Source organism: Oenanthe melanoleuca, chromosome 8 (genome assembly GCF_029582105.1).
Source record: "Oenanthe melanoleuca isolate GR-GAL-2019-014 chromosome 8, OMel1.0, whole genome shotgun sequence".
NCBI classification, from domain to species: Eukaryota; Metazoa; Chordata; class Aves; order Passeriformes; family Muscicapidae; genus Oenanthe; species Oenanthe melanoleuca.
This window is the reverse complement of record NC_079342.1, coordinates 26,623,769-26,650,230: the sequence shown is the minus strand read 5'-3', so window position 1 is coordinate 26,650,230 and position 26,462 is coordinate 26,623,769. Positions and strand designations below refer to the sequence as shown.

Genomic DNA, 26,462 nt, shown 5'->3' with positions numbered 1-26,462 from the left:
AGGCAGAGGCAGGGAGGATTTGTGAAGTAATGTAATTGAACATGTGCAGATAATTATGTCTCATTACATAAGCCCCTTGCAAAAACGGCACTTGGAAATGCCACATGAAAGAGCCTATCGTTCCGCATTAATTTCTCCATGCGCTGAATTTATTCCCTTTCTGGCTTTTTAATACTTGGAGAGTAAATGAATCGCAGGCTGATCATGATAAGAGATGATACTTTTGTATAAATTAAAATACCCCCAAGGAAAGAGGCTGAGCTGATTACAGTTGCAGTTGGCTTGGAAAATAACAGTGGGCTGGGTTAAGCCAAAATTTGGTGGGGGGGAGGGTTGCTGCCGGGGATTATGAGGCAAGGAGAGGAGAAGGAAGAGAGAGTGAAAACTCAGAAGCTGAATAGGACGAGGAGAGCTGGGTCGGTGTTTCTGCCTGTGGTTCTCTGTGGGAGAGCCATGAGTAGCATGAGAACCGGTGAGCAGGGGCTTGGTGCTTTCCAAACAGGGACCTGACATGTTTGGCCTGATGTCTTCTCAGGCTGGTTTTCAGGGAGGGCAGGAGCCCAAACTGACTCTTACTGGATGTTGTCAAGAGAGGGGCAGGTTGGCAAAGGGACTGCACTGTGTGAATGACTCCTCAATTCCCCATAAAGCTGTGGTAGGTGTGGGGAATGAGGCAGGGAGTCCAGAGCTGAGCAGACAGTTTAGGAAGCACCTTGTGGATTGCCTGTTTGTTTCCCCTGTGTCCCATTCAGTTTGCTCCAGCCTGATTGTCACTTAACATCTTCCCATCCAGTGAGGTCCCTTGATGGATTCCCAGTTTGTCCACCCTGAAGTGTGGCTGCCCTTTTGGAAGCACTGGTGCTGGGGAACTCCTCAGTGCAGGCAGGGTGGCTGTCTCCAACAGGCAGGGAAGGTTTCCCTGAGCCCTTCCATGCCGAGGAGGGGCAGCAGAACGCGGAGCAGAGCTGATAGTGACACAGAAATCTGCCGTCCCCGCATCACCCAGGCATCCCCGTGAGCTGCTGGAAGGAGATGAGCCGAAACCCAGTCAAGAGCCCTGTCACAATGATGTCTGCACAGGGCTGAGGTTAAGTCATCCCTGGAGCCCGTCAGCACCGGGAAGTCAGCGGCAGGTTGCCCAGCTCCACTGCTGGAAACCTTGGCAGGGGAGACAGCGCTCAGGGTTTGCCTTCCTTGATGGAGGATGAATTTTTAAACGCCTGTAAGTCGTGACAGCTGAGAAGAGGGATCTACCCAAAGCCCAGTTGCCTGCGTGGCTCTGCTGCTGTGGCTGACAGGCAGGAAGGGCTGGAGTGGGTTCTGCATCATTAGCAGGATAATGGGCAGTGTCCCAGCCATCACCAGCACTGTGACCCACGGCCCTGGCTGAGACAGGGCAAGAGCAGAGCCTTCTCCTTCACAGATGGGGACAGCACACTCTGACAGTGGAGGGGTAGTGGAGACAGAGGCTGTCCTGAGGATACCCAGCCTTGGATCACACTGAAAAGAAGCAGGGACCTCCCCTCTTTTCAGGAAGTATGGGGTGTGAGCCACCCCTTTTGGCAAACTTGGAGGCTGTAGGGTTTTGCACCATGCAGTGAGAGTTGTCAAATGTCTGGGCTCTCTGGACAGTGTTTGTTCATGGGGGTCCACGTGTGTATCCAGGAAGTCCCCCAAGACCAAGGAATTCAAAGCATTTGGGGAAGCTCAGGTTCTGTTGGGTTCCAGTAGAAGTTTATTGCCACAGTCCTCTGAAACATCGCCTTTTCTGCCACTGCCCTAAGGCTGTAAATCCATCAAGTGTTTTACTTTCCCTGTATGCTAAGGAATGAATGAACTATAAGTCATCTTAAAGTCCTTTCAGAAATTTGGTTTTGGGCTTTGGTTTACAGATGATTTAAACGTGTAAAATGATGAGCTGTTCTTAAAGTTCATGAGAGAGTGAAGGTTTTTTTTTAAAACTGCTGCTGTGTAGACCTGTGCCTGTTCACAGAGCAGTGTGTGTGTGACCTGGATGTTGGTGGCCAGTGGCAGGGTGTGACAGGGAGTTTTGGATCCACTCTTGTCAGCAAGGATTGGTACAGGAAGAAGCTGAGAGCTCCTTACTTTACCTGAGATCTTTTGTTCCCTTGGGAAAAAAGTTGTTGCTCTGTTCCTCAGCCAGCTGCAGTTCACCATCACGGTCAGGTTTTGGTTTGTGGTCATGGCCACCAGCTGGGTGTGAAGCTGGGCTTCAGTGCACAAGCTCCATCCATAAGGAATGCCTTGGTGTGTTGTGATGGCCAGAGGTGCCTGGTCATGACTCCTGGGATGTCCTGACAAGGCTGGATTCTCTGATGTGTGATAAGACCTTCGGTGCATATTGCAAGGAGGCCCTGATGGAAGTTTTAAAAGCTCAGAGATCGGAAAAAGCTTTGAGGCTGCTCTGTCAGACTGGCTAGTACCTGGTGTGTTTAGAGGCTGACCTGATGCCCTGTGCCATTGTTGGTGGGACGGGATTGGGTCACAGGAGGTGGGGTGCTGAGACTCTGTGCTGAGCAGAAGGCACCTTTAAAAATTGGCAGAGAGTCATCGTAGAAGGCCCCACGTAGAAGGCCCGGGCAGGGAGCCAGCCAGACTGGCTGGAGGTGACAAAAATGCTGAGACCTGTAGAAATGGGCACCAAAACTAGTTGCTTCAGCAATCTTTCACTGGGGCTCCAGACTTGGACAGTCACCAAGGCTTTGCCTGTGCTTTGGCTCCAGAAGGTGACAGCTGAAGAGATGTCCTGGAGACCACTGCTCTGTCTTTGGCATCTGCCCCTCCTGAGGAAGTCACAGCCATGTACAAGGAGCAGCAGCCTCCTCAACAGACTCCCTTGTCTTTGAGGGAGATCCCAGGTGATTTACTATAGTCAAACCCCAGGGGATCTCCTTGCTTGGAGGAGGTAGAGCCATCTAGGTGGAATTGGATGAATCCCAGGTGTGGCTTGATCCATGCAGCGATGGAGTGAAGTCCAGGATGATTGGGGATGGTGCCTGCATGCCCTCTGCCTGGGGAAGGATGCAGCCTCCTCATGGAGGACTTTTCCACACCAAAGGATGGTGTCAAGATGTCGTAGCCAACCTTGGATCCTCCTTTCCATTTTTGGCCTTCCCAAGACCTTATTGGCCTCTCCCCAACATTCCCTTGACTTCCTACTGGATGTGACCAAGGTTTTGTTCAGCCACACAAATTCCTGAAGCACAGGAAGGCTCATTCCCAATCAATATCTTCCAGGGATTTTGGGGAGCATGGTGCTGAACACGGAGGCGCTGCTCGATTGCTTCTGTGGCTGGCAGGCAAAAACCTGGCTAAAAATAGTTGAGCACAATAGGGCCAGAGCCCTGCTCCATGCAGCCCCCGCTGCTCTCCCCCCTCCTGCTCGCCGTAACGACCCTGCAAACACTAAATGGCATCTGAGTGCATTAAGCAGCAAACTCTCCGGTGACATAGCAATTACGGCTCTGAAATAGATTTGGTGCGTCACGGAAGATAAGGGTTTTGAAAGTTTCTGTTGTGATTATAGCTTGTAACTCCAACAAATAACAGGCTTGGTAATAAGAGGCTGCCAGCACAGCTATTGTGGTTCTCTCTCACTGATGGCACGTAAATTGCTATTAATGTCCTAAGTGTACTTGAATATGCCAGTCTCGGGGCGGCGGAGTTGGCTCTGTGTCTCTCTTTACGCGGCCTGTCATTGTCGGGCTGATAATCTACAGTAATTGCTGCCTCTTGCAGCAGTCCAAGATGTGTAAGGGTGGATATTGCATCTCTGGAGCGCAGGGATGGTGGGTCAGGGCCTGGCTCTGGGGGCAGTGGGCACAGGGTACACGGGGTTGGTGATGCTCGTGCATGGTCTGGTGTCACGCTTGCACCCAAGGTGGAACAGAGTGTGGTTTGCTAACTGTGAGCAAGCTGAGGTCGTGTTATTGCCTGAACCCCTCTGCTCCCGTGCACATGTGGAAGAGCACACAGGCACAGCAAGGGGTGTGCACACACCTCTTGTCTTGTTTGCTTTGTCCCGCTGCGAGCTGGTCTGACTCCTCAAACATATTCTCGTGCCTGTCAGCTCTTTGCTCCCATCACAGCAGCCTCTCAGGCAGGTGGGAGCTGGGCAGCAGCACCTCGGGGTGGGGAGTTTTCCTGCCCTCAGCCCTCTGGGGTGTGCAGGCTCCCAGCTGGCAGGGCCAGCACTGGATGATGCAGTGGGACAGGCAGCCAGAGCGGGCAAAGCAGCCCGCGCCTGTCTGAAGTGGGACAGCCACTGCTGCCAACTGGAGCTTGGGCAGTGCTTGGGAAGGATTAATTAGGCAAGCACTGAATCAATGTCAGAGCAGGCAGAGGAGGCTGGGTGTGACATCTGCTCCTCTCTGAAGGGGATGGCAGCCGCAGAGGAGCAGCTTCTGCGCGCTGCCGGCTCCTGCCCGCGGCAGCCGGGCCCTCGGGCAGCTCCGCTCTCGAGCGCCTGCAGAATTTGGCTCTGCAGCTGTTTTTAGGAGAAGGAACAAGGTGTCTGCCATGGTTTTCTGTGTGAGCCCTCAGATGGGATATAGTGGTGGCACCTCTGTTGTGCTGTGCCTCGGTTTCCCTCAGTGAGATGGGAATGGGGAGCTTTTCTGGGGGACACAGCACAGCTCAGCAGTTCCATGGGACCCATTGATTGTTCTGCATGGTCACAGCATTTGGGTCCAGATAACATTCAGGCTGCTGGTTCTGGAGTGAGGTGTTTCTTTGTTCCATACGAGGAAGGGTCATTGTCAGGGGTTAAAAAGTCCCAAACAACCAGAGCTCAGGATTCTGGAGAAATATGTTGGGTTTTTTTTTAAGGGATGGGCTTTATGTGAGCACTTGAAGTTTATCAAAATCTGTTTTCAACAGAAATGTTTCTGCCCTATATCACTGATGGAGCCCTGGGGTGGGGGGAGTTAGAGGGGACATCTTTGCTTCCTGCACCGGTCCCAGCTGTGGGACAAGCAGGGGGTCTGAGGTGGGTGGGTGCCTTGGCTAGGGCTGTGTGTGCCTTGACTGATGTCCCTGCATGTCCCTTCCTTCAGGCTAATGGAGGTTGGCAAGACGCTACTACCCCATCGTCGGTGACCTCCCCCACAGAAGGCCCTGGCAGCGTTCACTCTGATACCTCCAACTGATCTCCCAGCAAATTGCATCCCTGGCTGAGCCGGCCCCGGCGGGGCGGGAGGGGAGGGGGCCTCTCCTAACACCGCAGCAGTCAGACTGGAGGTGAACCCAATCAGCACACACAAGAAGACTCCTTCTCTTCTCTTCTCTTCGTCGGGATGCTTTTTTCAGCCAATCTGGACACTTCTTTATACTCTCTTCCCTTTCTTTTCTGGGTAGAAGCCGCTCTCCCCCTCCCCGCCACCCCCACAACACCACTCCCTTCCCCTCCCCACTTCCCACCCAAGGCAGAAGTATTTTAAGGAGGAAAAGCAAAAATCCACCACCACCACCACCACACAAGCCAACCCCAGAGCAGTGTACAGCCTCATGCTGGGTGTCTTTTTGAGGAGCTACAGATGTACCTCAGTCACATGTCCCTTGCCAGCAGGCAGCCCCCTGCCCCCTTCCTCTCACGCTACCTCTCCGTAGGGAATTGCCAGCGCAGGGAATCTGCTCCCGCCTGTCTCCGCACGGTGCTGCAGGGACAGGGCAGGTGGCACAGCCCCCGTGCACCTAGAAGGAGCCAGTGTGCTCCCCCTCACATCCCAAAAGGTACCGTTCCCATTCCCAGCTCTGGGAAGCTTCCCAGTGCCAGCCCTACTCGGCCAAGCATCCCTCCCGCTGGCTGCTGTGATCTGGATGAGCCGTGAAACCCTGCTGCCTTTGCTGGAGGGGAGAAGAGGGAAGGAGGGGAGGCAGAGGCAGGTGAGAAGCGGCCATCACTGACAGCAGAGGTGCTGACACCTCCACGGAGCTGTGTGGGATCAGGCATGGACGGCTGATGGGACACCAGCACTTCTCTGACAGCACCTGGAGAGGCTGGGGCTGGAGTTCTGCTGCTCACAGGGTGTTGGCTCCTGTGTGCAGGAGGAGCTGGGTTCCCCAGCTCAGGCAGGACCTGCAGAGGTTTGTGCCACCCTCTGCATTCCCAAAGCCCTGCCAAGCCAGCAGTGAGGGATGGGCAGCAGAATGCCAGGGGCTGGAAGCACTGGGGTGTCTTGGGTGTTTTTGGTAGTGCTTCACCCCACAGGTTTACTCTGTAGGACGGGTGGCTGCCCCGCTGGGGGATGTCTGTGTGCTGAAGCTGCTGGTTTCACCCCAGGAGTCACCTGGGCAGTGGCCATGGAAGAACTCATGGGACTTTCTGCCCAGCTTTTCTGGTCCACTGTTGGGACAAGCAGTGGTGGCTGGCAAGCGAGGCTTCATCCTGCCCCTTCAGGCTGGTGCTGGGAGGACGTGGCTGTCGTGGAAGAGCAGGAAGAGGCAGCACCAGTTTCCCTGGGCAGCAGGCTGAGCCTCGTGCCAGGGTGGGACTTGTGGCCATCGGTTCTTTGCGTGGGCACGAGGAGGCTGAGCCAGCCTGCATCAGGACCCTGGGTGTGGTGGGGGCTGGTGTGGGTGCAGGATGTCTGGCACCTCGTGATGGATCCCAGGATCCCTTGGGATCAGTGCCTCACACTGTTGAATGTCCATGCCCACCCTGCTTGTGCTGGTCTGGAGGTGGGAACTGCCAGCACAGAGCAGCATTTAGCAGAAACCATTGTAAATTAGAGCTCTGCCAAAAATATTTCCACCCTTCTGCTGGAAAAAATAGCGTTCCTTGGCCTGCAGGGCACAGTGGTGGTGTGGCCACAGCTGAAGCACGCTGTCACCTTGTGCCCAGCAGTGACACTTGTGCTCCTTTGGCACGCATCCCAGGAGTGGGGACCCTGTGGCAGAGCAGGATGTGACACAAGGGGCTCCCAGCTGTGAGTTAAGAGCATGGAGAAGGTTTTCCTGCCAGGACAGTCGGGAGGTGCTGCTCACCTTCCCACTCTCCTCCTCTTCCCATGGCCTCCCCCAGCGCTGCCTTGTGTCCACTCCCAGCTTGTTTCACATGATCCCGTTCAGGCTGAGCGTTCCAGGACACAGGACTGAGTCAGGCCTCTTGTCCTGAGCAGCAGCAGTGCCATGGCTGTGGGAATGCCACTGTCCTTGGAAACCCACTGGGAATGAGCTGAAGCCACGGCGTGCTGAGCCACACTGGGGCTGCCCTGCCCCCTGCTCCTGCTGCTGCTGCTGCTGCTGCTGCTGCTGCCCGTCCCCCTGCCCAGGCTGGGCCCTCGCTCCTTGCTCCTCCACGGTACTTTGCAAATCCCCTCCTGGGTTCCCCACTTGCTCCCTCCAGTTTGTGTTGGCATAGCTGCTTGCTTGCCTTTTCCTTTGCTTTTTTTTTTTTTTTTTAATTTTTTGAGTTGTTTCTCCTCCCTGTTTCTCCTCCCCCCCCTCCAGCCCCTGAGTGTTGTGGGTTTTTTTTCTTTTTCTTCTTTTTTTTTATTATTATTTTTCTGCCCAGAAAAACCTGACTTCGATACCAAAAAAACAAAACAAAACAAAAAAAAAAACCACAAAAAAAACACAAACAAAAAAAAAAAACCTGCAGAAACTCAAAAAAAATAAAAATGAAAAAAAAAATCACAAAAAAAAACTCGACGATTCTTTCAGCTTTATTAACATTTTCCATTGTTTCTTGCGATTTGTGTCTCGTTCTTTGTAGTATTGATGATAACGAACATTTGATAATGAATGTTCTTGTATATTCAGATAAAGGAGAAAAAAAAACCAAAAACGCAGTCGGAATTTAATAGTGTTTATAATAAAAGAATAAAAAATGACCCTCTTAGCACGCAAAATTGAACAGGGGGAAGGTCCCATCCCTGTTCTTTCTGTGGCAACAAGCGCTTCATTCCTGTATAGTTTATAACATCAAACTACCTACATTCATCCTCCTTTTTTTTGTTTGTTTGTTTTTTCCCATGGTTTGGGTTTTTTTTTTCCATTTTCTCGCATTTGTGAATTAGTTCAAGAATGCTAGAAAAGTGTAGAGTTGTGCACACTCATTTCTTCTTACACAATGTTTAAAAAGTGAACGGTAATTCATTTTGTAAAACTTTAAAAAGAAAAAAAATGGTTGGAATAGTGAGCATTAATAGGTACAGTCTAACACTTTATGTTTCTTAACGTTGAGACCCAGAAATGAACCTTCTATATTTTTTTTTTTCATTATTTGGGATGGGGGGAGGGGGCTTTGATGATGATGATGATGATGATGATGATGATGATGATGATGATGAGTTTATTTTGACCTGTCCGAGACGATGGCCTTGCCACTTCCCCTGTGCTTTCTGAGCTGTGACCAGAGTGATGTGAAAAGTGATGGTGGTGTTTCTGGGGGGAGTGTTTCTCCCCACTCCTTTCAGATCCCAGCTCCAGGGCACCCTGGTGTGGCTGAGCAGTGGGATTACCTCTCTGAAAAGGGACGGAATTCCCAAGTTTTGGGGAGGAGATGGGCAGTCAGCCCCTGTGGGTCTCCATTCTGGGGGTGTTGCTGAGCTGCCTGGAAGTGATAAAAGGGCAGGAATCCTTCCCAAATATAGAGATGATTGGTTCTCTTCCCTGAATCCCCAAAACTTGAGGGATTCAGAGCAAGGGATGTTCCAACCTCACCCTGCCCGTGGATGGAGATGAGGTCTCACAGCCTGGCCCCACCCTGGCTGATCAGCATCTGTGCTGAGGTGGGACATGGCCAAAATGTCCCCAAATCCAGCCCCAAATCCCAGTGGCTGCAGGGTGGGGTTCGAGGAGAAGCACCGAGGAAGGTGCTGGTTGGCATCGCTTCAGTTTTCTCCTAAAACGTTTTCCTGCTCCTCCCAAAAAAACAACCTGAGCTTTTCACATCACTGAAAAAGATTGAGGGTTTGGGGTGTTACTTTTAATCCCAAGGTTTCCTAGAGTCCTTTTGTTTTCGTACACCTTTATTATTATTATTATTTTATTATTATTATTAAGAGGATGTAAATCAGACATTGCCTGGGGGGTTGGTTTTGTCGGTTTGCTTTTTTTTGTTCTTGCAAAGCCCTTTCTATCCCTTGTAAAGGTGATCCAGTTCACAGTTGCTTTTTCTTTTCTATTTTTTTTCCTCCCCATCTTTTTTTTTTTCTCTCTTCTTAATGGATTCCACATATTAAAAAAAAAAAAAAAAAAAGAAAAAAAAAAAAAAAGAAAAACCCTCAAAAAAAAAGGAAAAAAAAGACTCTCTGTTCCAACCTGGTTTTGAAACTTTAAGCTTTTCTGCTTCTGTAAAGAAAAAAAAAAGGCCTCTGTCTTTCTGATCCCAATTGAAACTTTTATGTTCTATGACGATACTAACAAGGTGTAGGTTTTACAGTTTCCTGATTTGTACTGGTAATGCATATTCCAAATAAATAGTTTCTTTTGTTGCAAAAAAAAAAAAAAAAAATCAAAAAAAAAACACCCTGAAACCAAACCTGGTGTATTTTTTGGGGATGAAAAAGAAGAAAATGAGATACCCTGGGGATTTCTCCACGAGGTGCAGGGGGCAGGAAGGGTTTGGGGTGCAGAGGTGGGAGTGAACAAAGGCAATAAATCCCCTGATGCTGGGATGGTGTGAGCCAGAGGGATGTGATTTGGGATTCTGCCTGAGGCCCCATGCCTCAGTTACCCTGGGCAGAAAGAGGCAAGTTCTGGACACGTGGATTTGTCCATGAAAACAAAAAACAAAACGCCCAACCAAAATATAAAACAGAAAAAAAAACCCCAATTTAACCTTTTACTGCTTTTTTGGACTTGTTAAGTGCACTGCTTTCCAAGAAAAAAGCTAGAAAAGAGATTATCACACCAAGGTCTGGGCAGGGCTGGGGAGCAGGGGAAGCCTCTCCTGTTTCCCTGAGGTGGGGGGCTTAGTTTAAGAAAAAATAAAAAAAATTAAAAAATAAAAAATCAAAAACGTTTGTGGGAAGAAAAATAATCAATTTTAAATTTAAAGATAATTTGCAGTTTTAAAAAGGACAAAAACCAGGACAGCTCTGCCTGGTCCCTAGAGATTTTAGACGGAATAGGGGCGGCTGGAGGGGGTGATTCCCAAACTCCCAGGTTGGAGAAAAGCTGGATGTGTGCCACCAACACCTCTGGCACCCCACGGGCACCCGGACGGGGAGAATCCCCTGGAGAAGAATCCCCGGGGAAAGGGATGCTGGAGCTGCCATGGATTTCTTGTCAATGATTATTCAATCTCCAGCCTGACCTTTCTCTTCTAAATAACACGGCAATATCAGCTCGGGCCAGCCTCCAGCTCCGGCTGCAAATTAAGTGTATCGCTCTCCGGCAGAGCCCCCCGAGCCCGCCCCAGGAATTATCTCCGGCCGCCGCCGCTCTCCTAATTCCAGTTTAAATATCAGCCTGCTCCCAGCTGTTCCCTTCTCATAAACGCTCAGCCCGGCTCCAAACACACAAATGTTAAGTCCCGCCGGGCCCCGGCCAGGTGGGAGGGGATGCGGGGATGGTTTCGGGGCTGGGGAGGTGCTGTCACAAATCCTTTAGGGGCCATCGGCACCCGGCTGCTCTCCTGCTCGTGTCTGTGCCAAAAACTGGCGAGTTGAGGGTGGGAATGCAGAAAACAGCAGCTCCTGCAGCATCCTCCCTCTATTCCCCTCGCTGCCTGCTTGTGGATAAACACCAAAATTTGCCTCTTCCTTGCCAATTTGCCCCATCAGATGCCGTGGGTGCCATCTCCATCCCCCTCCCTGCATCCTCATTTTTTCCCTTCTCCCCCTGCCACTCATCCCTAGGATTTTACTATTTTTTTTTCCCTCTATTCCCCTGATTTTGGGCAACCAAATTCAGCAAACCCAGAGGTGCAGCTCCTGCACTTTCCCATTTCGCACTGCGATATTTTAGACGCGAAAACTGCCAGGGGGGGAAAAAAAAGGCACAAAACCCGCCCCGAGCCCCACAAAATTCCCAAAATTCCCAAAATTCAGGAGGCTCCAGGTGAGCAGCGGCGGTTTGGTGGCAAGCAGAGCGGGCTGGGGACCCACACCCACATTATTAATAATCCTCGCCTCCTAACCGAGGGGCTGGAGGTGTTAAAGTTACAGCTGGCAGTAAAGCCCCGTCCGCCGGCAGCAGAATTTAATATACGGCAGAAGTTTCGCCTATAAAAGGCCAGGGTTATGTTTTCCTCCAGTTCACCGGGAGTCTATAACTTACGACCTCCATAAATGTGAGTGGGTCTCACAAGTCAGCCCATCAGTCTTTGGAGTAATTCTGCTTTGTAGTAAAATATTTTATTGTGCCTTGGATGCGGGCAGCACCCCCCTACCCTGCTCGGGGGGGTGGGAGGGGGTGGCTGTCACCACGTCCCTCCTCTGCCAGCACCGCGGGGATGGGGTGGGGGGGCCCGAAAAATAAAATAAAATTTTAAAAGTTTAATAAAATATAATGAAATTAAATAAAATCACAACGCGGTAAAAGAAAAGAATAAAAGATATGGTAAGATAAAAAAATAAAGATTAAAAAATACAGGTAATAGGAAATGAATGTAAGATAAATTTAAATTCAACAAAATAAAACCCAAACCAAAATAATAAAATAAAATAATAGAATAGAATAGAATAGAATAGAATAGAATAGAATAGAATAGAATAGAAATATAATGGAATGGAATAAAATAGAATAGAATAAAATAAAATAAAAATAGAATAAAATAGAATAAAAGTAGAATAGAATGGAACAATATAGAATAGAATAAAATAAAATTCGAATAAAATAGAATAGAATAGAATAGAATAAAATAAAATAAAATAAAATAAAATAAAATAAAATAAAATAAAATAAAATAAAATAAAACAAAATAAAATTTTCCACCCTCCCGGGCATGGGCTGTTGAGAATGTGTTCTACACCTTTTAATTATTGCTAATGAGGTAGAGTTTTAACAGATTTGCAGGGGGATTGTGGCACCTCTCGGTGTGCTGGCAGAGCCGGGGGTTGCGTGGGAAGAGGGAAACCAGGGATAGAGGTGTGGGGGGGGAAGAAACCCAGAGGAGGGGGACAGATGGATGGCACAAGGCAGGGCTGGACCGAGCTGAAGCAGAAGAAAAATATAACAAAAAACGGGAAGAAAAAAAAAAAAAAAAAAAAAAAAAAAAAAAAAAAAAAAAAAAGGAATGTCATCACTGCCTTCCCAGCTCGCCCATCCTCTGGGCCACCAAAATTCTTCGCGCAGCCCCAATCCCGTCGCCTGCAGCCACCGCTGACCCCAGGCAGGGCAGCTGAGGGGCGCAGGGAGAGCCCAGCTAATTAAAAATGCAAATGAAGGCTGGGGCCGCTCGGCTGCTGGCGCCTCCGAAGGTGCAAATTACAATCGGGGTTTATTGGCTCGCCCGTCCCCCCGTGTGCCCCAGTCCTTCCTCTGCTCCCAGGAACCTCCAGAGCGGAGAAAAAGTGGCAGCAAAAAGGATGGGAGAAAATAAAGATCCTTTTAAAAGAAAAAAAAAGTTTCCCTAATTTTCGTTGTGTTGTTTTTTTTGTTTGGTTGGTTGTCTTTTTCCCCTTTGTTTTCTTCCCAGCGTTTTCTGGGGAAACTGATTGTTTAGAATGCAAAGGAAAGAGACGTAATCGGAATCAAATAAAATTCCCCAGGGGCTGAAGCAGCCCAGCCCCGTGCCACAGATATCTCAGTGCTGCTCCATCCTGCCTTGGTGGCACTGCCCCCAAATATTCCAGGGATGCTCGGAAAGTGCAAAATCCCAGCTGCGACGCACCCAGAATGGAGAATAAAGTCAGGACGGCGGCTTTGGGGCGACCCACGCGAGTGGAATCCAGACAAGACCCCAAAATGAAGCCGATCTCCCCCGACCCTTTCAAACCAAGTGGGTTTTGCCAAAATTCTCCTGGTTTGGGGGCGATTTGGCAGGGACCGCGCCGGCGATTCCCGCACTCGCTGACTCAGCTCCAGCGCAGCTCCCTTGTCCTGCTGCTAATTAGGCTCCAGCCTCTCATCTCGTTAATAAGCTTCCAGTTCATTTGCATACAAAAAAAAAAAAAAAAAAAAAAAAAAAAGGGTGGAGGGGAGAATGAAAGAATGAAAGCAAGCAGCTCGTTTTACCTTCAACCTGTGGCTAATGCTTATTAAAATATTTGACCTTTTATTATGGCGCAGCAGCATCTGTTCCAGCAGATCCCGGGGCTTTTCCTGCCTGGGAGATGTGGCAAAACACCGGGAATTTCAGCTCCTCAGGTCGGTGTCTGTGGTTTGCAGCATTTCCAGAGCCTGGCTGGGGGGTTCCATGGGTAAATCCCATGGAGCAGCCCCAAAACTCGTCCTCAGCAGGTGTTTCATGGAACACCTTTCCCAGCTAGGGAAGGGCCCTGCTAGGGAGACCCTGCCCAGACCCCTCTCTGACTGAGATGCCCCCACTGGGACCCCTCCTCTCCTCACAAGACCCTCTCCCCTATCAACACCCACCTCTACCAAGGCTGAGTCTCTATCAAGACTCCTCCTTTCTCTGTTGGGTTGATGTGGCCAGCAATGTGTATTCTGTCCCATCTGCTGAGCCGGGTGGGGCAGTGACCCTGATCTCCTGGCACATATTATCTGCTCATGGGCCAGCTTTAAACCAGCTGGGCAATCATCTTTATCTTTCCCACAGCCCATCCTCCCTCCAGGAAGATATCATCTGCTGCTGGCCCATTCAGTCCCACTGCATGACTGATAAAATTCCATCATCCCACTGGGAGATGCTCCAGCCAGGGGAGCAGCCAAGCCTTTCCTACCCAGATAAAAACTGAGATTTTGGACACCAAGGGACCTTCTTTCCACTGCATTCCAGAGGAAAGCCAGACCTTTCCACATCATCCCTGCACCTTCAGAGGAAAACTGCACCTTCTCCAGGAGCACTGCTCCAGCTGAACCACATCTGCCCCTGCAGGAGGATGCAGCCACCATTGAATGGGACTGTGCCAACACCCTGACTGACTGACGGGTGTCAGCTTGGATTCTGACTCTGGCAGGGGTTTGGGATTGTTCTGTGTAATACTGTATTTCTATTTTAATTTTCCTAGTAAAGAACTGTTATTCCTATTCCCATATCTTTGCCTGAGAGCCCCTTAATTTCAAAATTATAATAATAATTTTGAGGGAGGGGGTTTACATTCCCCATTTCAAAGAGAAGCTCCTGCCTTTACAGACACCTGTCCCTCAAACCAGGACACTCTTTTACTGAGACCCCCCCTCTCCTGTTGACCCCTCTTTCCTATTGACCCCCCCTTCTATCAAGATCTCCTCTCTTATTGAGATCCCTTCCTTTCCAACCAAGACCCCCCCTCTCTCCTAGTGAGACCCCTCCTCTCCCACCTCTCCAGGGCTGCATTTGGGATCCTGGCACCTCAGGGATGAGCCATGCTGAAGGTGAAGCTGCTGCCCCAGCTATGGCCACGCAGGTTATTTGATGGCAATTAATTAACCTGAGAGGTTTGTGAGGGCAGCCTTGGCTCCCAACTGCCCACTGCCAAAGGGGGGCTCTGATAAATCAATTTTGGTCACACACAGGGGGAAATGAGGAGGGACAGGCACAATCTGCAGCCTCAGTCTGGTTCCTCCATCCCCCTCTTCACAGGCAGTGAGAGGTGATGTCCCCTGGTGTCCCAGGGTGGCATCTGACACCTCCCTCTGGATGTCACAACAGAGCCTGGGCTTCACAAAGTGCAACTGGAGGAGAAGGCATCCAAGGAGCCACCCTGCCTCAATGAAAAACAAAATAATTAAGCTATTTTTTTGCTTATTAGTGGAGACAGCCTTATTAGAGATATTTGGTGCTAATGATATGCATGTACTCTGCTCCCATGGAAAAGTGCCTTGAAATAAATGGATATACAGCTCAGCTGCTGCCATGCCTTTAACCAGCACTTCCCTCACATTATACAAACTTAATTGGCTCTAAAGTCCTGCTTGTTTTTTGCTTTCTGACATTTACTGACACAAACAGCCCCTCCCCTTCATTTAGTCCTGGCCACTTACTCCTCTCAGCACTCTGTGGGGAGCTGAGCATGGGGGTGATGAGGCTTCTCCTGACACCCCCAACACCTCCCCAAGGTGAATTTGGGCCAGTTTAAACACAGAGAGCAGAAGCCAAGCTAGGAGGTCATTTCTGCTTGTCTGCAGGTGGTTTCTCACGGATTCCCTCAGAAAGCTTCACTCCCAGGGCAAGAGGCAGCACAGGCACATCACCCTTGGGTCCCAGTGTTCCAGAGCTGCTGCTGCTCACGTTGGTGCTTCAGGCTCCAGGGATAGCTCTCATCCTTAGTGACAGCAGGTTTTGAACTGACAGAAGGTTTTGATTAGATATGTGGAAAAAATTCTTCCCTGTAAGGGTGGTGAGGCCCTGGCACAGAGAAGCTGTTGGTGCCCCATCCCTGGAAGGGTTCATGGCCAAATTGGATGGAGTTGGAGCTGCCTGGTCCAGTGGAAGGTGTCCTGCTGGTGGCAGGGGTGTTGGAGCCAGGTGATCTTTAATGCCCCTTCCAGCCCAAGCCACTCCATGATTCTGTGACACAGCCAGCAGATCCTGAGCCGTGGCCTCAGGGTGAGACCCCAGCCCAGCCCCCGTGTCTTTAGTGCCATCACCCATTTCCACCCCTGGTTAGCACAGGCAGGCTCCTCGCTGAGCCCTGGCTGCCAGGCGTGCCTGCAAAGCCATGCTGTGCAGGGATACATCCCAACTCCAGCACCAGCCTGGGCACGGGCACTCACAGCACTGCAGCCTTTGTCTCCTGTCAGGGACCTGGCAGCCTGACGGGTGCTGGGGGGACAGAACCCGCCCGGGCTTTGGGGCTGACAGCGGCTGGAGGCTGGTGGGGAGCACCCCGGGGTCCCCCCAGGTGCGGGGCACACCTGTCCGCGGAGATCAGGGCTCCGGCCTGTCTGCTGCCCGTCCTGCCGAGCTCAGCCGGGCTGTCCCTGCCCCCGGGCTCTGCCGGCTGTGCAGACGCTGCCTTTTGTTGGGAGGCGATCGCTGCCGTGTGACTGCGGCAATAACTCTCCCTCCCTCGCCGCGCTTCCCGGCCGGCTCTGCTGCTCCCTGGGCTCCTGGCCACCCTGCTCGGCCTTCCCTTCTCCCGCACCCCTGCTGCTGGAGGGCAGGGAGGTGATGCCCCAGCTCTCCCCGCTGTGCCCAGTGCGATGTGCTGGGAAGCAGCTGGAAGCTGGAGCACGGAGCCAAATGCAGACCAGGACAGCCTGGCACTGCTGCAAAGCAGAGGAGCAGCCTGGCCCCTGGGGACAGGAGCAGCAGGAAAGGGCACCTTGCACCCTGCCACTCTCGGCGTGGTGCAGTCAGCAAAGGGGCCTGTGCTGTTGGCAGCACCCAAAAATCAACCCCAGGTGCTAAAACACTTAATCTCTTGGACTGGTGAGGCTGGGGTCTCATCCACCCCTTCCCTTCCCTTCCCTTCCCTTCCCTTCCCTTCCCTTCCCTTCCCTTCCCTTCCCTTCCCTTCCCTTCCCTTCCCTTCCCTTCCCTTCCCTTCCCTTCCCTTCCCTTCCCTTCCCTTCCCCATGGGGTTGGTACCCCCATGGCTGCACATCCGAGATCCACCCCCACATCCTGGTTTGTTACACCCCTTCAGCACAGGGCACTGCGGAGCTCACACCGCTCTGATGACACCCAAGCACGCCAGAATAAACCCCCAAAGCCGAGGACAATCCTCTCCAGGGTTCCCGAGGTGGAGCAGCACCCTCGGCCCAGCGCTGCCCCTGCTGTGGCAGGATGATTTGCTGCCCGGAGCCCCGGGAGCGCCGCCACCGCCCCTGTGCCGGGCACCTGCCTCTGCAACCCTCGGCCGCTGCCCTGCCCTTTGATCCTGCCCACCAGTGACAGCTCCCCCGAGGATGTTTTGTTGGTGGTGTCACCCTTGACCATTAGCTCTTCACGCATGACTATAACGTGACATCTCTGATGCGGCGCCGCCAGCAGCCCGCCACTTCAGGGAGCAATTAAAGCCGAGTGAGTCACTGCGGGCGGCAGCAGCTCTGACCACACGGCCCCACCGCCCTGCCAAAAAAAAAAACAAACCCCCGGAACGCCCTTCGCCCACCTCTCGAGGTAGCCAGAGGGAAGGGCTGTAGGATGGGCCAGATGGAGCCAGCAGAAGGTGACCCTGCCCTGGCTGTGCGGTTTTCAGGGCCATCCCGGATGCTCTCTCCTTGGGAACATCCCATCCTGGTGGGCTTCATCAAGATATTCCCTGCTCCTGTGCCGTTATTATTTTAAGACCAGGGAGGCCCAGGCAGTGGGGCTTTTATGCGATTAGCTGCTGAGATGAACGTTAATTAGTTTTCAATTTCCATAAAGTACCCCACTGACAGAAAGATTAGTTAAACCTGCTCACGACTGCAGAGGATCACTCAGAAACTGGGAAGGGGTGGAGGAGCGGGGAGGGGGCAGGTAGAGGGGGGAGGATGGAGAAGAGGACCTGAGCTGCATCACTGAGCCTTGCGGGGGTCGAGGAGGCAGCTGGGCTCTGCTGGCCGCCCATGAGAAATGTGAGGGATGTAGATGTGTGATAAGCAGAAAAACAAAATCCGGGGGTATTTCTGGGGTCAGACCCCACAGGAAAGGCGTGTTCCTCTGCCAGGTCTCTGCTGAGCCACCTCACCTGGCCGCAGCACCCCCGGCACACACCAGAACCCCGAGTTCTGTGGTTCGTATTTTGATGCTTTGTGCACGCCCCCCCTTCCCAAAACCCCCTCCAAAGCAGCACCCCTCTGCGTGAGCCGCTGCAAGCCGGGGGTGCTGCAGACCCGCCCCGCCACAGCGATGGAAGCGAATTGCAAATGACATTTCATTAGCGGCTCCAATAAAGCTGTTTTCCCTCTTTTCTCTGCTATGCCCAAAAGCCACCGTGGTCTTTTGAACAAAGTGCTCTTCGAGGGGCTGTTACGGGGTGGGGAGGTTTGCCCCACATGGGTTTCCATCTTTTGGGATGGAGCGATGCAAAAGGAGAGGAAAGCAGCGGGTGCAGAGGTGCGGATGCAGCACGTCTGCTCTGGAACAGAAGGACGCCCGAAAATGATTTTTTGGGGGGCAGGTTTGAGCTCCCAAAAAAAAAAAAAAAAAAAAAAGAGGGAGAGTGTCCCGACCTGGAAGGTGATTAGTGCTGGCAAAGCAAGGCCGAGGTGCAGCCGTGTGGTGCCAGGGAGGGGACACCGGGGGGACACCGCGGGGACATCGCGGGGACCGGAGCGCGGCGGGACCGCAGCATCCCGGCCCCGGCGCTGCAGAGGAGGGCGCAGAGCGGGTCCCAGGCCTGGGTGAGGCCGTGCCCAGCTGCCGGGGGTGGCCGGGGGTGGCCGGGAGGTGCCCTTGGAGAGCGCAGCTGTGCCCCTTCCCACGCCAGCTGAGACCGCGGGCAGCGCTGGGCGGGGGGAGCATCACCCTGCCGAGCTGCCCGGCCCGCATCCCACCCAAAACACCCCGCAAACACCCGCAGAGGGTCCCCCCGGCCAGCAGCGAGGTTTCTCCCCGTGCAGGGACCCCAGCCCCATCCCCACCCCGGCGGGGCGAGCGGCCCCCGCTCCCCGCCGCCGCCTTGACGTTATTCGGCCGGACAGAGCGATGTCTGCGCGAATCATTTTCAACGCTCTTCCATATTCATAATGGGCTAAATATAGGGGAGCAAAGTGGGAGCTGGCGGGCAAAGCCCTCCCCGTGGTCAGAGCCGATGACTTCTCCGCCGAGATGAAATGCTGGCGTCAGCCCCGCCAGCCCCCGACCACGGCGCAGTTGTTCAGGGTTTTTTTTGTTTGTTTTATTTCCTTTTTTTTTTTTTTTAGTTTTTTTCCCCTTCTTTTAGCTCCCCGTGGCCAAATTCAAAATCACTGTTTTTTTGAGCCGGTCGAGGGAGTCTGGCACTCCCAGCACCCCCGGTCCTCTTCTTCATTAAGCGAGAAGGTTAATGATTTCAATTAGGGAGGAGGCAAGCAGCTAAATGAGTATAAATAAAGCTTTTTCTGAGCTGTGGCGAGGAATGGGGTGGGGGACAACTGAGGCTTATGGGGCCAGAGTGGGGCTCCCACGGGAAAACACCCACAGCAGGAGAAAGTGCTGCTTATCCCACTGGGATGGGCACAAAAATGTCAACAGGGTGGTGGCTTTTGCCTCCCCTCCAAGGAATAAAGTCTCCATGAGCGGGGACCCTGGCTCTCCTCCAGCCCCACTTGCTCACTGGCTCCAGCAGTGCCTGTGGCCAGAGCTGTCCTCAGCTTGATTAAAACCAGAAAAAATACTCTAGAAAGTTAAAACTAGCCCCATATTATGGGAAAAGGTACAAGTTCCCTGAAGTGTCACAGGGCCTTGGCAGCTGTTTTGAAACTGGCACTTGCTGTACCAGAAAAGACCGTGGGTGTCATCAAGCCTGGCAAACAGAATTTGCATCATTATGGATAACTTCTAATAGAGTTGACTCCAGTTTATTAAACCTGCTGGTCCCCCTCACTGAGGTGTCCCTGCCAGTTTGTGGTGAGGGCTGGGAAGGTGGGCCCAGGCAGGGAATTCCCACAGAAGGAACCTGGGGGCTGCCCCTCCCTGCTCCCCCTGCACTGAGCACTGCCAGGGTTCCTGGCTCAGCCCAGGACGGGTTTTTCGGCAGGTGCCACCAGCCTGTGACATCTGCTGGGTGTGATGGCTCCTGGGGACAGTGGACAGCCCAGGTGCAGCAGAGGAGTGTGGCTGAGTCCTGGCTGAAGTCACATTCAGGGGTATGACCATGGGCAGCAGGTTCAATCTCCTCCCCTGCTGTGAGTTTGCAATTCAGTGTGAGACAAGGCGAGAAAAGGAGTGGAGGGGGTTGGTGTTCTGGGGCTTGGATTAACATATTTTGGGGCACCTGGTGCTCAAACAGCAAAGCATGTCCCTTCCAGCACAAACAGCTCAGCTGCTGCACTGGGCTGGCTTGGCAGAAACTTGGAGTTTGTGCCTGATGAGAGCAGTTTTCACTGAATGCAAAGCAGAAAAGGTGCAGGAGGTTGTGTGTGTGTGTGTCCCCCGTACCACAGCACACAGCACACAGACACAAATGTCCAAACCTGCTAGAACCAGCCCACCAGCCCACCCAGAGGTCCAGCACAGACACATCTGCTGATGTCCCAGGGACCCCAGAGCATCTCCAACCTGAACTCACCAGCAGTGGGTGGCTCCTGGTCTAGGGCTGAGGAAAACCCTGGGAATGGTCCATGAGACCAGGGCTGTGGGATGCCAGTGTCAGGAGGATGATGGTGTTGCTCAGCTGCTGCAGTGAAAAGTCCTGCCCTTGGCGTCCTCCAGGACATTTTCCTTTAGTGAGAAACTCAGCAGTATCTTTTCCCTGGGAAAAAAAATTTAAAAAAAAAATTATTCCGTGACTCATGGAAAAGGTAAGATAAAGTACAGCCCCCACACTTGAATAGATATGTGGCTATTTTAATAGATGAGGCAATAAATAAAACCTGGTAGAGATTTTTCAGGTTTTCATTCATTTTTGATAGAAAGAAATTACTCCTTTTCCTCCATAAATATAAGAAAAAAGTTCTCACTAGGGAGCTGGGAGCTCCCAGCACAATTTCCAGGTTGCCCAGCTTCACCCTGGGGCACCTGAAATGCCTTTTAAATCCCCAGCTCTGGGAACTGAGAGCTTAGGTGTCAGATGGTAACCACAACAAAGTTTCCAGGTGCCTTGGAGGGAAGCCAAGCACCCTAAAAGCCCCAGCCCTGGGAGGATTTATTTTAATTAGCTCGGTTCACTTATGCCATGCAGTGTTTAAAAATAAGCATTTTAGGCTGATCCCCTGATCTCAGAAAGGCTGAGCTTGGCAGCACAGGGTGGCTGTGCCTGCCTCCTCTGCTGAGTGTCAAACACAGGGACAGCTCCAGAGGCTCAGGGAGTGCTGCTCCTCTCTTCTCTTCTCTTCTCTTCTCTTCTCTTCTCTTCTCTTCTCTTCTCTTCTCTTCTCTTCTCTTCTCTTCTCTTCTCTTCTCTTCTCTTCTCTTCTCTTCTCTTCTCTTCTCTTCTCTTCTCTTCTCTTCTCTTCTCTTCTCTTCTCTTCTCTTCTCTTCTCTTCTCTTCTCTTCTCTTCTCTTCTCTTCTCTTCTCTTCTCTTCTCTTCTCTTCTCTTCTCTTCTCTTCTCTTCCCACAGCACAGCAGAGTCCCAAAACTCAGCCCTGGACCTCCCAAACGTCTTTGAGTTCACCTCTGAGACACATTTAGTAACTCACCTTAATATTGATGCCCTCCACACACAGGGAAGGACTCTCGGCCTTGGCCAGCATAATTATGTGTTCAATATTAACAGTCTCCATCTGTCAAAGCTCCTGCCTGCCCGTCCTCCACTGCTCCCACAGAACCCAGAACCCTGGGAATTTTGAGCTTTCTGGCACTGACTCCCTGGAGAGCATTGCTTTTGACCTGAAGGCTTCCAAATTTGAGTTACAGAGTTAAAATCACCAGTGTGTAGTTAAATAGAATTGTGTGATTTCACACAGTGAAGGGTTTGGAATTTGGGACTTTTAGAATATAGTAATAGGTATGGGACAAGATGGAGGATTTTGGGTGTTGTCTCTTTCTGTCTTCTTCCTTCTTCATGCTTTCAGGTACCAGTTTCTGGCTGGACAGACAGTGCTGCACTGCAGGTCACAGGAGTTTGGTTATTGGGTCAAAAGTATAAATAATACAGGTGTTAGCTCTTTATTGGACTGTTTGACTTTAAAATACCTTGTAACTAGCTGAATTCACCTCCATTTTTCTCATTTTTCACTGGTAGCTAGAAGTGCTGCAGAACTCTCTGTACTTTAAATAAAATTTAATAAACAACCAAGCCCAAGAATGAGAAATTCATCTCCTTCTTGTTTTTAATCCTGGCTCTGAGTGAAGACAGAAGAAAACAAGGACAAGCCACTAATTAGGTGGTGCAGTTACCACATTTACACATCTCCAAGCAGTTTAGGGGTTAGGCTGGAACACCAGGAGGTGCCAGTCCTCACCCAGTTCCATTCCTGAGCCTGGAGCACCATGGTGGCTTTGGCCAGGCCAAAGGAGAGTGGCACTTGGTGGCCAGAAATATCATCAGGGAAATATCATCAGGGAAATATCATCAGGGAAATATCACCAGGAGCTCCTTGATGTGGTGTGCTGCAGGCTTGGGACACTTCTGTGGGGGTGCAGCCATGCACCCCAAATTTATTCCTCCCCAGCGCCAAGGGGAACTCATTATTTGGACACACACATGCATGGGCTGGGCGATGTGGTGGCCACAGAGAGGGGCCCAAGGGCTCCCTCTCCATCCCATGCATGTCCCACAGAGCTGTGCACCTTGCCCAGGGAAATCACACCATCACCATCAGCAAACCAAGGCCAGGCTGGTGACAGGAGCGTTCCCTGTGCCAGCCCCACTCATTGTCCAGGCAGCCCCTGGAACAACAGTGTCTGTGAGGATGGAAAGCCAGATAAAAGGGCTTTTCCTAGCTGATCCTTTCTTCTATTAGGGCCTTTTCCTCTGGGTAAGAGTGAAGTCTGCCTCTTTCCTGGCTGTTATTAAAAGTCAGGGCTAAAATCCCTTTGGGAATGGGGAAGGCAGATAATCCTCACTCCTTCTGACCTTCTTTCCCTTCTCGCTTTGCAGGCTTATTGCAGCTCCCCAGGAGTACCTGCTCTATTTGTTATACTCCTTCTCCTCCAAAAAGAAAAAAAAAAAAAAAAAAGACTCTCAAAAATGCATTTGCACCAAGAATCAGCCAGAAGGGTCCCAGCACCCCCCTGGGCTGGATGGGTGATGCCTTCCAAAAACAGCAGCTACAGAGTCAGCTGGCAATATTCATCTTGAACCTACTAGAGGGGCAAAAAAAGAGGAGAAAAAAAAAAAATTAAAAAGGGTCTTAAATCACTCTGCTATTCCTCCTCTGCAGAATAAACAGCTCGGAGCAGTTTTCCTTTCCCTCGCACACACATCTGTCCCCAAGGCTGCGTGATGAGCTGCAGCAGCGGCGGGGGGGTGCGTCCGCCTCTGCTTTTCCAAAAACCCCCGAACTCCGGGATTTTCCAGCGGGAAAGGCGCTGACACAGCTGGGGAGGCGCAGGGCATGGGAGAGGGCAGGAAGAGCTGCAGGGCGAGCCCCTCCTGAGCTGGATGTGCGGCTTTAATGGCAGGTTAATCCTGATTTGGGGCTGGCAATGAATGTGCCGAAGATCCCGGCTCTGCCGGGCGGGATGTGCGGGGCTCCAGCTACCTCTAGTGGAAAACAGGCTGAAGTGGCTGCTCCGCATCCCCTGCCTGCCCGGCAGGCTCACCACAGCATCCATCTGCCAAAAAAACCCGCTTCACCCGTTATTCTCAGCCCAAATAGAGTTTATGGGGCTGGGTGTTGTGGGTTTGGGTGTTGTGGGTTTGGGTGTTGTGGGTTTGGGTGTTGTGGGTTTGGATGTTGTGGGTTTGGGTGTTGTGGGTTTCCTCGTCCAGGAGGACCCAGGAGCTGCTCATCCCACAAGGCTGCAGAAGGTGCTCAAGAGCTCAGGGAGCTGCTCCCAGCAGGGATTCTGCATTTCCACAAGCCTGTTTTTCCCGGGGGGATTGGCTTGGCAGGGATCTGTGACCTCCCTGTGAGGACTGGGAGCAGAAGGATGAGCATCCTACTGCTGGTGTCACCAGCCACATCCTCAATTAGCACTGAGACTGGATGTAAACTAGGAAAAGCAGTGTTCAGTGCAGGAATTTTTCACTGTAAAAAGCAGAAGCTCACTGCAGAGGTGGATGGTGGCAAGGAGCTGCCACAAACACTAGGGAGGAGCAGGACAAGCCTTCCTCTGCTTTGCCATGGCATAAAAAAGGCCCTTTCACTGCGTTTTCTAGCTGTAACCCCATGGAGACCAAACCCCCTTCTTGTTTCTTTCTAGCCTCAAAACCTATTGCATTTTCCACAAGCACTAAGGTGACTTTATTTCAAAAATACACACGAATCCAGGAGCTGACACTTTCCAAAAGGTGCCCACATTGATTGCCCTTGACCAACAGCAGAGCAGCAAGAGGAGGCAGCAGCTACAGGCCCTCAATTCCACAGCCCCACAGGGCTCTGCACCCAGGAACAGCTGCTGCACACATGGCCTTCAAAATTATAGACACAAAATTATAAAGAAACGGGAATATTTTACCTCCAGCAAGCTCTGGCTTTGCCTGGAAGGCACTTTTTAAAAATAAAGGTGGGCCAGGCAGCTGGAAGGAGAGGCAGCCAAACCAGAAACCACTTTTCCATGCTGTTGTTTGCACTGTCACCCGAGGGCAAGGAGAGGAGGCTGTGCCATTCCCCCCCTGCCCTCAGGTCCAGAAGTGCCTGAAAAGCATTGCAGAAAATGGTGAACAAGCTCCAAGTGTCAGGGACAAGTGGGGCTGATGGGCAGGATTAGGCATTAATGAGAGCCATCTTCCAAAGCATCCATCACTCTGCTTTCATGGGATTCTTAATGCAGTGGGAACTCTGCCATAGCTGGATTCTTTTTATTTAAAGCAGAGATAAAAAGCTGGAGAGGTATTAATATTAATTAAGAGACAGACATTCACAGAAACTTTCTTTACCCAGCATCACACCCAGCTCTCAGTCCCACTTCAGGGAACAACCAGATTTTTTTTCCAGAAAGAGCTAAATTGTTCTGCAGAATTTATGAGTCTTTGTCACTTTTGCTGGGACTTTTATCCCACAGGGCAGGAAGCAAAGGATGCACCAGATGAAATCTTCTCCCTACCCCATTCTCTGTCCTGGGGTGTCTTGAAAATATTTCTATTTTCTTGTGGAATTTTTGAAGTGGGGGGTAAAAACATCTTGTGCTGATGCTGAAGTAAGATTTTAATTTTTGGGAAGTGGAAAGAAAGAAGCTGGAGGGGAATGCTGTTGGTTTGACATTTTTCTCTTTAGGGAAGTGAGCTGAAGATTTTAGGTGGCAAAGCTGCTGGATGCTGTGGGGCAGAGCTGGTCCCTGTGTTGATTAAAGGGGGTGGAAGGAGGGTCAGGCTGGGAGAGAAGCAAAGGCAGAAGGAGCTGGTTTTAAACAGGGAAACTGAGGCACACAGGCTCTCCTGGGATGAGCATCCCACTCCCTCCATGTTTAAGGGATGAGGCAGCAGGAATGTTACAGGGTGAACATGATGGAAAAATCCTGCCCTGGCACAGCCCTGCTCCTGGTGGAGCCAGCAGAGCCCAAGGGGGTGGAAACCAGGGCTGGGGGAGATCCCCTCTCTCATCCCTCACCCCAAGGATGCCTAATCTTACCCTGCTGCCTCCTTGGCTGCCTTGAACCTGGCTTCAGAAATAAAAATTGTGAGGAAAAAAAATAAAAATAAAGCCCTGTTAACTTCTGGAAAACTTCTGACTGCTGAAATAATGCATGCAGAGAGGAGATCAAGAGTGATAAGTAAAAAAAATCCAGCTGGATTCACAGTGGGGAAAAGTTAATTCTGTGGTCAGTGATGAACAGCAGGGCTGTGGGTTTGGGGGATGCTTCTCCTGTGCCCCACAGGTCCCATTGCTCCTTGTCCCCAGTCTGTCGTTCGGGACTCGGCCACGAGATGGAGGCTTCTGCCTGCAGAGAGGAGCAGGGCAGCCTGAGCAGCCCCGCAGAGGCTTCCAGCCAGCTGTGGGGTCCCCAGCCAGCTGTGGGGTCCCAGCTGCTGCCCCCAGCCCTTGGGGACACGCCAGGCACTGTGGTGCTTTGGGGATGGATGGCGATCCGGCCCAAGGACATTCCCAAAGGTGATGGCTGCTCCCTGATCCTCCCTTCCCGAAGCCAGGTCGCCACCAGGGTTTGCTGCAAAACCTCGGTGGAAAGCTGGGATGAGCAGGAAGGGAATTCTTCATTCCCTTCCCAGCAGCACTTTCCCCTCGGGAGCCCGGGAATAGGCTGGGAAGGGAAAACGGGGCTGGAGTGACCCCACAAGATATTCCTGGCTGGGGGAAAATTGTCAGGAATTTCAGACATTCCCATTAAAAAAAAACCCATCATGTTTCAGCAGAATTGTGGCACTCTCGACCTGGGATTTTTTTCATGTGGCTAGCAGGGAAATCGGGGAAAAGCAGTCTGGGTGGGTGTTTGAGGTCTGGCTGGCAAAGTGAATCGGAGCAGCAGCACATGGCTGAGAGCAAGCAGGACAACAGCCCCAAAGGAAAATTTGTGTGCACTTTAGAAGGTGCAGATCTTTCCAGGGAGCAGGCAATTGCCCTTTGCTGCCTGTCTGGACCCCGCACAGCTGCAAGCACAGGCGCGGCGTGTCCCTGTCCCCCGGAGTGTCCCCAATCCACGGTGATGCCAAGGGACAATCCCACTGATTTACAGGGCGGCTGTGGCTGTGTGGGGGTGAGAAGGGAGATTTCCCATCCCCTTTCCTGCAGCATCCCAAACCATTAAATGTT

General features: G+C 51.6%; 1 protein-coding gene and 1 long non-coding RNA gene across 3 annotated transcripts in view; one reads left to right on the top strand and one right to left on the bottom strand.

Moving 5' to 3' along the window:
- Positions 1 to 9,245, top strand: part of PBX1 (PBX homeobox 1) — a 126,950-nt gene extending 117,705 nt beyond the window's left edge. The window contains exon 9 of the mRNA XM_056497067.1: positions 5,076 to 9,245. Coding sequence (XP_056353042.1) covers positions 5,076 to 5,168 — 93 coding nt within the window. The 3' untranslated portion in view covers positions 5,169 to 9,245. The remainder of the gene's footprint in view (positions 1 to 5,075) is intronic.
- A 10,265-nt stretch (positions 9,246 to 19,510) lies between these two features.
- On the bottom strand, positions 19,511 to 20,640 carry LOC130255958 (uncharacterized). 2 transcript variants are annotated; one of them, XR_008841042.1, is made up of 3 exons: positions 20,608 to 20,640; positions 20,217 to 20,399; positions 19,511 to 19,831 (listed from the first exon to the last, which is right to left on the bottom strand). It is a non-coding gene; the product is annotated as an uncharacterized LOC130255958 (long non-coding RNA). The 2 variants fall into 2 exon arrangements; XR_008841041.1 differs by having other exon boundaries at positions 20,521 to 20,633.
- Between the last annotated feature and the right edge of the window lie 5,822 nt (positions 20,641 to 26,462).